This window comes from Natator depressus, chromosome 8 (assembly GCF_965152275.1).
Source record: "Natator depressus isolate rNatDep1 chromosome 8, rNatDep2.hap1, whole genome shotgun sequence".
In the NCBI taxonomy this organism is placed as follows: domain Eukaryota; kingdom Metazoa; phylum Chordata; order Testudines; family Cheloniidae; genus Natator; species Natator depressus.
The window spans coordinates 1,330,796-1,344,348 of record NC_134241.1 but is presented as its reverse complement, the minus strand read 5'-3'; the positions used below and the strand labels follow the sequence as shown (position 1 = coordinate 1,344,348).

The 13,553-nt window shown below is 59.8% G+C and overlaps 1 protein-coding gene across 4 annotated transcripts in view; it reads left to right on the top strand.

Annotated features, from left to right (window-relative positions):
- The window catches only part of UNC5A (unc-5 netrin receptor A), a 70,003-nt gene that overhangs the window by 53,833 nt on the left and 2,617 nt on the right, over positions 1 to 13,553 (top strand). For all 4 annotated transcript variants that reach the window (XM_074960148.1, XM_074960145.1, XM_074960146.1 and 1 more), the window contains 7 exons: positions 715 to 903; positions 1,149 to 1,448; positions 1,703 to 1,790; positions 1,926 to 2,094; positions 3,227 to 3,460; positions 12,083 to 12,232; positions 12,555 to 12,719. In XM_074960148.1, the coding sequence (XP_074816249.1) occupies positions 715 to 903; positions 1,149 to 1,448; positions 1,703 to 1,790; positions 1,926 to 2,094; positions 3,227 to 3,460; positions 12,083 to 12,232; positions 12,555 to 12,719 (1,295 nt within the window). The remainder of the gene's footprint in view (positions 1 to 714; positions 904 to 1,148; positions 1,449 to 1,702; positions 1,791 to 1,925; positions 2,095 to 3,226; positions 3,461 to 12,082; positions 12,233 to 12,554; positions 12,720 to 13,553) is intronic.

The following is a 13,553-nucleotide window of genomic DNA, read 5'->3' as shown; positions in this document are numbered from 1 at the left end:
AAGGTTTCCCCCTCTTGAAACCCAAAGCCGATCGGAGATGAAGAAGGTTCGTGTCCCAGGGTTTTTATACATTTCGAGCAGCCTTTTGGCCTGAGAAAACAATTGGCTCAAGCTTCCTTCTCCCAAACATCCTGGCAATTAGCACAGGGTCATTCATCCATTGAGCAGTTCAGACACCGGTTACCACAACCTTCCCAGAGACATAGCGACAATGATACTATGGCCCTCCAGTGTCTTCCTAAATGTTAATATTCCTCCTTTTTCCTTTTGATCTTCGAATCAAAGCCACAGCCATAGACAAGACTCGTTTGCTGACATCACAAGCCCTGAGCCAGCGTCTCCCCTTCTCTCTCTCACCATGCCGGCTGCATTTCACAGCTCTGTTCATTTCCATCTCTTCCTAACCAGTCTTTAAAGCTCGGCCCTGGGTCAGGGCAGTCTGGGAGGTAATTAACTCTTTCTGGCCCTGTCACCTCTCAGTGCGATACTATATTACACTCATAACATCACAGGGGCCCAGTGGGGAGCCTGGCCCTGGCACAAGCCCCACAGAAGGCCTGAGCCCTGATCGGGCACTTGCGCAGGGATACACCCTCACGCCGAGCCCCAGCCTCCTTGGGCACCTGCCTGTCCCCTCCTGTGGGGGGCGCTGCAGTACAGGCCCCCACAGCTCCGGCCGGAGCAAAGCCTGGCTCAGTGCAGTTCTCCCCCCAGCTGCCTCTGGCCCCGAGGACGTGGCGCTGTACGTGGGGCTCGTGGCCGTGGCCGTCTGCCTGGTGCTGCTGCTTCTCGTGGTGGTCCTGGTCTGCTGCCGCAAGAAGGGGGGCCTGGACCCCGACGTGGCCGACTCATCCATCCTCACCGCCGGCTTCCAGCCCGTCAGCAGCAAGCCAGCCAAGGCAGGTGCGTGCGGCATGGGGTGCGCGGGCAGCACTGGGCGGGGTGCAGCTGCCACGGGGACGGGCAGCGCGGTCCCGGAGGGCTCGTCCCTGCCAGCCTGCTGGCACAGAGCCGGGCCCAGGACCCTTCCCATTGGCCTGGGCAAGGGGCAGGACCTCCCTGCCCTGGGGGTGGGGCTCTCTGCCCCTCGGGAGCCCCCTGACCATGTGGGGGCAGCACTGACCTGCTCACCCTCTGCCCGCTCACAGGGACGTCCCAGCTGCTCACCATCCAGCCCGACCTCAGCACCACCACCATGACCTACCAGGGCTCCCTGTGCTCGCCCCAGGACAGGCACAGCAAGCTCCAGCTCAGCAACGGGCACCTGCTGAGCCCCCTGGGCACCGGGCGCCACACCCTGCACCACAGCTCGCCCGCCGCCGAGGGCGTGGATTTCGTCTCACGCTTCGCCGCCCGGAGCTGCTTCCACTCCCTGCCCCGGGGCGCTGCCAACATGGCCTACGGCACCTTCAATTTCCTGGGGGGGCGGCTCCTGATCCCCAACACAGGTGCGGCTGGCGCGGGGGTGGGGCGGCACCCTGGGGCCCTGGCCTGCGAGCCAGCGCGAGAGTCTGTCCCCCTGCCCCCAGGCAGTGGGTTCCGGGGGTGTCGGGGCTAGCCACGCCAGGCCTGCACTCCAGCCGGGCCGGCACCGCCCATGGGGGCATGGGGCAGGGCTGGAGCCAGAAAGACCGGCGGGCCCCATGGCTGGTGCTGGGATCAGGGCAGCACCCGCTGACCCGCGCCATCTGCCCTGCTGCAGGGATCAGCCTGCTCATCCCGCCTGACGCCATCCCGCGGGGGAAGATCTACGAGGTCTACCTGACGCTGCACAAGCAGGAGGACGCGAGGTAGGCGTTTTAAACCGGCAGCTCTGCCAGCCCCTGCGCCACGGGCATGGAGCTCCCTGCAGCTGGCGCCAGCCCCCTGCCCTGGCAGTGCCCCCGTCTCACCCCTCTCCCATCCTCTCTCCTCTCCCTGTGGAGGTTGCCCCTCGCCGGCTGCCAGACCCTGCTGAGCCCCATCGTCAGCTGCGGGCCCCCGGGGGTGCTGCTCACGCGCCCCGCCATCCTGGCCTTGGGGCACTGCGTGGAGGCCAACGCCGCGGACTGGAGCATCCGCCTGAAGAAGCAGTCGTGTGAGGGCACCTGGGAGGTGAGTGCCCAGGACGGGGCCCACAAGGGGGGACTGACATTGGGGGTGCTGAAGGGACCCCGAAGGCACTCACAGGGGTGAACATCCCCTCCCCTCCCCCGACACAGTCTGGGAAAGAAACCAGCCAGGCCTGGGGTCCCTGCTCAGAGCCTCCCAGGACACGGGAAAGGTGAGCCCGGCTGGGGGAGGGTCCTGACTGAGCCGCCCAGGGCAAGGGGCAGGTCCCTGCTCGGAGCCCCCCAGGGCAGGGGCAGGTCCCCACTTGGAGACCCCCAGGGCAGGGGGTGGGTGAGCCCAGCTCGGGGCCGGTCCCCACTCGGAGACACCCCAGGGCAGGGGCAGGTCCCTGCTTGGAGACCCCCCAGGGCAGGGGAGGGTCCCTGCTTGGAGCCCCCCAGGGCACGGGCAGGTCCCCCCTCGGAGCCCCCCCGGGCAGGGGCAGGTCCCCGCTTGGAGCCCCCCAGGGCAGGGGGAGGGTCCCCGCTCGGAGCCCCCCAGGGCAGGGGGAGGGTCCCTGCTCGGAGCCCCCTGGGGCAGGGGGAGGGGGAGGGTTCCTGCTCGGAGCCCCCCGGGCAGGGGCAGGTCCCTGCTTAGAGCCCCCCAGGCAGGGGGAGGGGCAGGTCCCCCCTCGGACCCCCCCCCGGGCAGGGGCAGGTTTCCGCTCGGAGCTCCCCAGGGCAGGGGGAGGGGGAGGGCCCCTGCTCAGAGCCCCCCCGGGCAGGGGCAGGTCCCCGCTCGGAGCCCCCCAGGGCAGGGGGAGGGGGAGGGTCCCCGCTCGGAGCCCCCCAGGGCAGGGGGAGGGTCCCTGCTCGGAGCTCCCCAGGGCAGGGGGAGGGGGAGGGCCCCCGCTCAGAGCCCCCCAGGGCAGGGGCAGGTCTCTGCTTGGAGCCCCCCCGGCAGGGGGAGCGGGAGGATCCCCGCTCAGAGCCCCCTGGGCAGGGGGAGGGGGAGGGTCCCCGCTCGGAGCCCCCCAGGGCAGGGGGAGGGTCCCCGCTCGGAGCCCCCCAGGGCAGGGGCAGGTCCCTGCTCAGAGCCCCGCGGGCAGGGGGAGGGGGAGGGTCCCCGCTCGGAGCCCCCCAGCAGGGCTGGGGGGCCGGGCGGGCGCGTGCCCAGCGGTGGGTCTCTGCCGCAGGACGTGCTGCAGGTCGGGGAGCAGCCGGCCTCGGGGCTCTACTTCTGCCAGCTGGAGGGCCAGGCCGCCTACGTCTTCACGGAGCAGCTGGGGCGCTTCGCCCTGGTCGGGGAGTCGCTCAGCATGGCGGCCGCCAAGCGCCTCAAGCTCCTGCTCTTCGCGCCAGGCTCCTGCAGCTCCCTGGAGTACAGCGTCCGCGTGTATTGCCTCCGCGACACCCCCGACGTGCTGCAGGTACCGCCCCCCGGCCTGCCCCCCGGCCTGCCCCCTGGCCTGCCCCCCGCCCGGCCTCCTGCAGCTCCCTGGAGCACAGCGTCCGCGTGTACTGCCTCCGCGACACCCCCGACGTGCTGCAGGTACCGCCCCCCGGCCTGCCCCACGGCCTGCCCCCCGGCCTGCCCCCTGGCCTGCCCCCCGCTCGGCCTCCTGCAGCTCCCTGGAGCACAGCGTCCGCGTGTACTGCCTCCGCGACACCCCCGACGTGCTGCAGGTACCGCCCCCCGGCCTGCCCCACGGCCTGCCCCCCTGCCTGCCCGGCCTGCCCCCCGCCCGGCCTCCTGCAGCTCCCTGGAGCACAGCGTCCGCGTGTACTGCCTCCGCGACACCCCCGACGTGCTGCAGGTACCGCCCCCCGGCCTGCCCCACGGCCTGCCCCCCGGCCTGCCCCCTGGCCTGCCCCCCGCTCGGCCTCCTGCAGCTCCCTGGAGCACAGCGTCCGCGTGTACTGCCTCCGCGACACCCCTGACGTGCTGCAGGTACCGCCCCCCGGCCTGCCCCACGGCCTGCCCCCCGGCCTGCCCCACGGCCTGCCCCCCCGGCCTGCCCCCCGCCCGGCTTCCTGCAGCTCCCTGGAGCACAGCGTCCGCGTGTACTGCCTCCGCGACACCCCCGACGTGCTGCAGGTACCGCCCCCCGGCCTGCCCCCCGGCCTGCCCCCCCGCCTGCCCCCCGGCCTGCCCCCCGCCCGGCCTCCTGCAGCTCCCTGGAGCACAGCGTCCGCGTGTACTGCCTCCGCGACACCCCTGACGTGCTGCAGGTACCGCCCCCCGGCCTGCCCCACGGCCTGCCCCACGGCCTGCCCCCCGCCCGGCCTCCTGCAGCTCCCTGGAGTACAGCGTCCGCGTGTACTGCCTCCGCGACACCCCCGACGTGCTGCAGGTACCGCCCCCCGGCCTGCCCCACGGCCTGCCCCCCGGCCTGCCCTGCCCTATAGCCTGGCCCACGGCCCTGCCCCCTGCGCTGCCCCCCAGCCTGATCCCCGGCCTGACCCCAGCCCTGCCTGTCAGCCCTGCCCTGACCCCTGCTCTGACCACAGCCCTGCCCCCAGCCCTGTCCCCGACTCACTTTTGCCAAAGAGGAGCCGGTGCCCCCAGCCCAGCTGAGAGAGGTCTGTGCCAGACCCGGGGGGCACATGGAGAGCAGGGGGGAGCTCTGGCACTGGGGGGACTCCCGGCCACTCCAGCCCCAGCCTCTCCCACCAGGGGGTGCTGTAGGGAGCAGGGTGGGAGTGCTGTCATGGGGGGAGCTCCCTGCTACTCCAGTCCTGGCAGGGTTCTGGCCCTTAGTCATGTTCCTAGCCCCCCAGCCAGTTCCCGTCCCATCTACGTGAGAACGGCCACACGGGGTCAGCCCAATGGCCCATCCAGCCCCGTGTCCTGTCTGCTGCCAGCTGCCAGTGCCAGGTGCTTCAGAGGGAGTGAACAGAACAGGGCAAGGGCAAGGGCGAGTGATTCGTACCCTGGCATCCAGCGAGTCCGCCCAGGCGGGGTCTTGGGGAAGCCAGAGGGTCCTGCCCCCCAACTCCGCAGTCAGACGGGACTCTCAGCCAGCCAGGAAAACAGAGGTTTATTAGACAACAGGAACATGGTCTAACACAGAGCTTGCAGGTGCAGAGAACAGGACCCCTCAGCTGGGTCCATTTTGGGGGGCAGTGAGCCAGACAACCACATCTGCCCTTCACTCCATGTCCCCAGCCAGCCCCAAACTGAAAACTCCCTCCAGCCCCTCCTCCTCTGGGCTTTGGTCCCTGTCCCTGGCCAGGAGGTCACCGGATTCCTTTGTTCTCCAACCCTTTAGCTCTCACCTTGCAGGGGGGAAGGGCCCCGGCCATCAGTGGCCAGGAGACAGGGTGTCGGCCATTCTCTGTGTCCAGACCCCTGCACACACCTGCCCTCTAGGGCTCTGCAACAATCATACACCCTTACCCCACCACCTAGAGATTTATGAACTGCCTAGGGGAAACTGAGGCACCCCCACACTATTCAGAGGAAACATTAAGAACAGTCCCACTTCGTCACACAGCCATCTGTGGACCTGTCCTCCAACAACTTATCTCCTTTTTTTGTACCCAGTTATATTTCTGGCCTTCACAATATCCCCTGGCAATGAGTTCCACAGGTTGACTGTGCATTGTGTGAAGTACTTCTTTATGTTTGTTTTAAACCTGCTGCCTCTTAATATCCTAGGATGATCCCTGGTTCTTGTGTTATGTGAAGGGGTAAATAACACTTCCCTAGTCACTTTCTCCACACCAGCCATGATTTATAGACCTCTCTCATCTCCCCCTGAGTCCTCTCTTTTCCAAGCTGAAAAGTCCCAGTCTTATTAATCTCTCCTCTTACGGAAGCTGTTCCATCCCCCTCATCATTTTTGTTGCCCTTTTCTGTACTTTTCCCAATTCCAATAGACCTTTTTGAGATGGGGCGACCACATCTGCACACAGTATTCAAGATGTGGGCGTACCATGGATTTATGTAGAGGCAACATGGTATTTTCTGTCTTATTATCTGCCCCTTTCCTAATAGTTCCTAACATTCTCTAGCTGTTTTGACGGCGGCTGCACATTGAGTGGATGTTTTCAGAGAACTATCCACAAGGACTCCAAAATCTCTTTCTTGAGTGGTAACAGCTAATTTAGACCCCAGCATTGTATATGTATAGTTGGGATGATGTTTTCCATTGGCATTACTTTGCTTTTATCAACATTGAATTTCATCTGCCATTTTGTTGCCCAGTCACCCAGTTTTGTGAGAGCCCTTTGTGACTCTTCGCAGTCTGCCAGGACTTAACTGTCTTGAGTAATTTTGTATCATCTGCTAACTTTGCTATCTCCCTGTTTACCCCTTTTTCCAGATCATTTATCAATCTGTTGAATAGGTCTGGTCCCAGTACAGACCCCTGGGGGACACCACTCTTTACCTCTCTCCACTGTGAAAACTGACCATCGATTCCTACCTCTAGGTTCCTATCTTTTAGCCAGTTACTGATCATGAGACGCAATTCCCTCTTATCCCATGACTGCTCACTTTGCTTAAGAGCCTTTGGTGAGGGACCTTGTCAAAGGCTTTCTGAAAGTCCAAGTACACTATATCCACTGGACCTCCCTTGTTGACACCCCCGCCCAAAGAATTCTAGTAGATTGCCGAGGCATGATTTCCCTTTACAAAAGCCCTGTTGACTCTTCCCCAACAAATCGTGTTCATCTCTGCTTCTGATAATTCTGTTCTTTACTATAGTTTCAACTAGTTTGCACGATTCTGAAGTCAGGCTTACCAGCCTGTAATTGTCGGGGTCACCTCTGGAGACCTTTTTAAAAATTGGTGTCACTTTAGCTAACTTCCAGTCATCTCGTACAGAGGCTGGGGGTGGGTTCCTGCTCAGAGCCCTGCAGGGAGGGCATGGGGATTTAAGCCATAGGTTACATACCACAGTTGGTAATTAAGCAATTTCACATTTGAGTCCCTTCAGAACTCTTGGGTGATACCTTCAGTCCTGATGACTTATTACTGTTTATCAGTTTGTTCCAAACCCTCCTCTAATGACACCTCGATCTAGAACAGTTCCTCAGATTTGTCACCTAAAAAGAATGGCTCAAGTGTGGGAATCTCCCTCACATCTTCTGCAGTGAAGACTGATGCGAAGAATTCATTTAGCTTCTCAGCAATGGCCTTGTCCTCTCTGAGTGCTCCTTTAGCACCTCGATCATCCAGTGGCCCCACTGATGGTTCACGTGGCTTTCTGCTTTGGATGTACTTTAAAAAGTTGCTCTTAGTTTTCTGCTGGCTGCTCTTCAAATTCTTTGGCCTGCCTAACTATCCTTTTACACCTGACTCGCCAGAGTTTATGCTCCTTGCTATTTTCCTCAGCAGGAGTTGACTTCCAATTTTTAAAGGGTGCCTCTTTGCTTCTAACCACCTCTGAGACTCTGCTGTTTGCCACGCTGACATTTTTTTGGACTTCTTACTGGTTTTCTATTTGGGGTGTGCAGGTAGTTTGAGCCTCTGTTACGGGTTCCTGCGTGCAGCTTGAGGCATTGAGGCTGAATGAGGGAGGCAACCTAGTGACAGAGGATGTGGAAAAAGCTAATGTGCTCAATGCTTTTTTTGCCTCTGTCTTCACTAACAAGGACAGCTCCCAGACTGCTGCGCTGGGCATCGCAACATGGGGAGTAGATGGCCAGCCCTCTGTGGAGAAAGAGGTGGTTAGGGACTATTTAGAAAAGCTGGACGTGCACAAGTCCATGGGGCCGGACGAGTTGCATCTGAGAGTGCTAAAGGAATTGGCGGATGTGATTGCAGAGCCATTGGCCATTATCTTTGAAAACTCGTGGCGAACGGGGGAAGTCCCAGATGACTGGAAAAAGGCTAATGTAGTGCCAATCTTTAAAAAAGGGAAGAAGGAGGATCCTGGGAACTACAGGCCAGTCAGCCTCACCTCAGTCCCCGGAAAAATCATGGAGCAGGTCTTCAAGGAATCAATCCTGAAGCACTTACACGAGAGGAAAGTGATCAGGAACAGTCAGCATGGATTCACCAAGGGAAGGTCATGCCTGACTAACCTAATCGCCTTCTATGATGAGATGACTGGTTCTGTGGATGAAGGGAAAGCAGTGGATGTATTGTTTCTTGACTTTAGCAAAGCTTTTGATACGGTCTCCCACAGTATTCTTGTCAGCAAGTTAAAGAAGTATGGGCTGGATGAATGTACTATAAGGTGGGTAGAAAGTTGGCTAGATTGTTAGTGATCAATGGCTCCATGTTTAGTTGGCAGCCGGTGTCAAGTGGAGTGCCCCAGGGGTCGGTCCTGGGGCCGGTTTTGTTCAATATCTTCATAAATGATCTGGAGGATGGTGTGGATTGCACTCTCAGCAAATTTGCGGATGATACTAAACTGGGAGGAGTGGTAGATATGCTGGAGGGCAGGGATAGGATACAGAGGGACCTAGACAAATTGGAGGATTGGGCCAAAAGAAACCTGATGAGGTTCAATAAGGATAAGTGCAGCGTCCTGCACTTAGGATGGAAGAACCCAATGCACCGCTACAGACTAGGGACCGAATGGCTCGGCAGCAGTTCTGCGGAAAAGGACCTAGGGGTTACAGTGGACGAGAAGCTGGATATGAGTCAGCAGTGTGCCCTTGTTGCCAAGAAGGCCAATGGCATTTTGGGATGTATAAGTAGGGGCATAGCGAGCAGATCGAGGGACGTGATCGTTCCCCTCTATTCGATATTGGTGAGGCCTCATCTGGAGTACTGTGTCCAGTTTTGGGCCCCACACGACAAGAAGGATGTGGATAAATTGGAGAGAGTCCAGCGAAGGGCAACAAAAATGATTAGGGGTCTGGAACACATGAGTTATGAGGAGAGGCTGAGGGAACTGGGATTGTTTAGTCTGCAGAAGAGAAGAATGAGGGGGGATTTGATAGCTTCTTTCAACTACCTGAGAGGTGGTTCCAGAGAGGATGGTTCTAGACTATTCTCAGTGGTAGAAGAGGACAGGACAAGGAGTAATGGTCTCAAGTTGCATTGGGGAGGTTTAGGTTGGATATTAGGAAAAACTTTTTCACCAGGAGGGTGGTGAAACACTGGAATGCGTTACCTAGGGAGGTGGTAGAATCTCCTTCCTTGGAAGTTTTTAAGGTCAGGCTTGACAAAGCCTTGGCTGGGATGATTTGATTGGGGATTGGTCCTGCTTTGAGCAGGGGGTTTGACTAGATGACCTCCTGAGGTCCCTTCCAACCCTGATATTCTATGATTCTGTGATTTCACTCTTGGGCTCCTTTCAATTTCCGTTTCCCTGGCCGCCGCATTCTTGTGACGTTCCCCCTTGTGAAGTTAAATGCTGCTGCGGTGGGTTCCTTTGGTGTCCCCTCCCTCCCCCCCAGATGTTAAATGTAGTTACATTATGGTCGCTATCACCGAACGGTCCAGCTCTAGTCACCTCTTGGACCAGATCCCGTGCTCCACTTAGGACTAAATCAAGAATTGCCTCCCCTCTGGTGGGTTCCAGTCATGAATCGTGTGTGGAAATGTTATCTCTGCATCCCGTCCTGAGGGGACATGGACGCAGTCAATGTGGGGACAGTTTAAATCCCCCATTATTATTCTGTTTTCTGTTTTTATCGTCTCTCTACTCTCCCGGCGCATTTCACAATCATCGTCACCACCCTGGTCAGTAGTATATCCAGTGAGCTGTAGCTCACAAAAGCTTATGCTCAAATAAATTGGTTAGTCTAAGGTGCCACAAGTCCTCCTTTTCTTTTTAGTATATCCTTGCTGCTATACTCTTGTCAGTCAAGCCTGGAATTTCTATCCAGAGAGATTCTATGGGACAGATTGATTCATTTAAGATTTGTTCTATATTTGACTCCACGCTTTCTTTCACAGACAGTGCCACTTCCCCCACCAGTGCGATCTACTCTGTCATTCCTATATAGTTCGTACCTTAGTATTACCTTGTCCCATTGATTATCATCATTCCACCAAGTTTCTGTGATGCCGACTGTGTCAATGTCCTCATTTAATACCAAGCACTCAAGTTCACGCATCTTAGTATTTACACTTCCAGCATGACTATAGTTGTCAGTATTTAGTTGTCTGCTTCATGTGAGATTACTGAATGGGACTCTTTCATTTAACTGTTTCTCCTCAGTTCCTACCTGCACTTTATCAAAGTCTATCCTCTCCGCTTTACTAGGTAGCAGTTCCAGAGCATCGCCCAGGGACTCCGTGACAAGACCCCCCTTATAAATTAAAAACACTTCTTTATATATTTGACACCATTATAAATGCTGGATGAAAAGCAGGGTTTGGGGTGCAGGCTGATAACTTGCGACCCCCCATGTAATAACCTCACAGCCCCCTGAGGGGTTCCGACCCCCAATTTGAGAACCCCTGGCTTAAGGCCTTCGTTTGCAGCCAGATTAAAAGAGCAGCCAAGCGGCAGCCATTAGCTAAGAAGCAGGAGTCACATCCTCACATTCCATCTAAATTACATTAAAGCAATGTCATATCAGGCTGTTAAAAGGGAGATCCTGGCCTAATAGTACCCTCATCACCAGATAAAGAAACAGATCTTAAGATGGTTAAAGAAAATTTAGGTTTCAGAGTAACAGCCGTGTTAGTCTGTATTCGCAAAAAGAAAAGGAGGACTAGTGGCACCTTAGAGACTAACCAATTTATTTGAGCATAAGCTTTCGTGAGCATCCGATGAAGTGAGCTGTAGCTCACGAAAGCTCATGCTCAAATAAATTGGTTAGTCTCTAAGGTGCCACAAGTCCTCCTTTTCTTTTTAAAGAAAACTTAGTTTGATGGCGTCTGCCTGGCAAGAAATCACTTCTCAATAGTTGGGATTGTGAAATCCTCATTTCTTTATAGTTTTGTTTTTATGGTCCCCACTTCCCTATTGTTTGTCTGTATGATCTCTGTCTGGTTCTTTAATTGTTTCTGTCTGCTATATAATCAATTTTTCTAGGTGTAAATTAATTTAGGTGGTGGGATATAATTGGTTAGAGAATTTTGTTGCACAATGTAAGAATTGCAAAAAGAAAAGGAGGACTAGTGGCACCTTAGAGACTAACTGATTTCTTTGAGCATAAACTTTGGTGAGCTACAGCTCACTTCATCGGATGCATGCAGTGGAAAATACAGCGGGGAGATTTATATACATAGAGAACATGAAACAGTGGGTGTTACCATACACACTGTAATGAGAGTGATCAGGTATGGTGAGCTATTACCAGCAGGAAAGTGGGGTGGGGTGGGGGTGGGGGAGAACCTATCACTACAAAAGGTCCCCCCCCCGCTCTCCTGCTGGTAATAGCTCACCTTACCTGATCACTCTCCTTACAGTGTGTATGGTAACACCCATCGTTTCACGTTCTCCGTGTATATAAATCTACCCCATCGTCTCATCCACGCATTGAGACCCTGCAGTTCTGCCAATCTCCCCTCCCTCCTGGCACCGTTATGGCAGCAGGGCCGTGCTGGTCAGTGCCCAGCTGCCCCCTGACCTGGCAGGGCTGGGCCCTGGATGGGTTGAGCTGAGCCCTGCAGAGAAAGGCAACGGGCTCCCCCCATGCCACGAGGCCCCCAGATCTGCATTGCTCAGCCCACCCCTGTCACTGGGGCCAGGGCTGCCCAGGGACAGGCTGTGGACCCTAGGGCGGGGGGTCAGCCAGGAGGCACCTGAGGGGTGAGGGGTACTCTGTTCCCCCCGCTGGCTGCTGGGCACAGGCGGATCCAGGACCCGTGCTGAGAGGGCACTGGCCTGGGCTGGCTGCCCGGCTGGGGCTAGGGGCTGGCCCAGGCTGGCTGCCCGGCTGGGGCTAGGGGCTGGCCCGGGCTGGCTGCCCGGCTGGGGCTAGGGGCTGGCCCGGGCTGGTTGCCCGGCTGGGGCTGGGGGCTGGCCCGGGCTGGTTGCCCGGCTGGGGCTGGGGGCTGGCCCAGGCTGGCTGCCCGGCTGGGGCTAGGGGCTGGCCCGGGCTGGCTGCCTGGCTGGGGCTAGGGGCTGGCCCGGGCTGGCTGCCTGGCTGGGGCTAGGGGCTCGCTCCCTGGCTGAGCGTCCGTCTCCCATCAGGAGGTGATGCAGCTGGAGAAGCAGCTGGGGGGGCAGCTGATCGGAGCCCCCCGTGTCCTGCACTTCAAGGACAGTTACCACAACCTGCGCCTCTCCATCCACGACATGCCCAGCTCGCTGTGGAAGAGCAAACTCCTCGCCAGCTACCAGGTAGGCGAGCCAGCCGTGCCTACGGCGCCCACTCTGCCCCCGCAGCCTCCAGGGCAAGGCCCAGCTCTACCCACGCCAGGACAGGTGAGCCCTGCAGCAGCGCCATGGCCAAGCAGGCACCGAGCCCCAGGGGCTGGCAGGGACGCCCTGCTCTTCCCTGCCCCCCATCCTGCCCCGAGCTCCTGCTCTCGGCCGGGGTGGGGGCCAGTCTCTGGTGCTTCCTGGGGAGGCTGGGGGGATTCCTGCCCCTCCCCTGAAGCCCGAGAGCCCTGTAGCAGACCCAGGGCAGGCGGGAGTGACCCTCGGCTTCCCTCCGCCACAGGAGATCCCCTTCTACCACCTGTGGAGCGGGCTGCAGCCCTTCCTGCACTGCACCTTCTCGCTGGAGCGTCTCAGCCCCAGCACCTGCCAGCTGGCCTGCAAGGTCTGGGTCTGGCAGGTGGAGGGCGACGGGCAGAGCTTCAGCATCAACCTCAACATCGCCAAGGTGAGCGGGCCGGGATCGGGGGGCTGCCTGCGGGTGTGTGCCAGGCCCCAGTGTGGGGGCGGGGGGCTGCCTGCGGGTGTGCGCCAGGCCCCAGTGTGGGGGCGGGGGATGCCCCGGAGCCAGTGCGGGGGCGGGGGGCTGCCTGCAAGCGTGCTCCAGGCCCCAGTGTGGGGGCGGGGGGCTGCCTGCGGGCGTGCGCCAGGCCCCAGTATGGGGGCGGGGGGCTGCCTGCGGGCATGCTCCAGGCCCCAGTGTGGGGGTGGGGGGGCTGCCCCGGAGCCAGTGCGGGGGCGGGTGGCTGCCTGCAGGCGTGCGCCAGGCCCCAGTGTGGGGGCGGGGGATGCCCCGGAGCCAGTGCGGGGGTGGGGGGCTGCCTGCAGGCGTGCTCCAGGCCCCAGTGTGGGGGCGGGGGATGCCCCGGAGCCAGTGCGGGGGCGGGGGGCTGCCTGCAGGCGTGCGCCAGGCCCCAGTGCGGGGGCGGGGGGCTGCCTGCAAGCGTGCTCCAGGCCCCAGTGTGGGGGCGGGGGGCTGCCTGCGGACGTGTGCCAGGCCCCAGTGTGGGGGCGGGGGGCTGCCTGCGGGCGTGCTCCAGGCCCCAGTGTGGGGGCGGGGGGGGGGCTGCCCCAGAGCCAGTGCGGGGGCGGGTGGCTGCCTTCGGGTGCGTGCCAGGCCCAGGGCAGGGGGCTGCCTGCGGGCGTGTTCCAGGCCCCAGTGTGGGGACGGGGGGGGCTGCCCCGGAGCCAGTGGGGGGGCGGGGGGCTGCCTGCGGGCGCGCGCCAGGCCCCAGTGCCAGGGAAGCAGGGATCCCGGACCATCGCCATGGCACTGGATGGC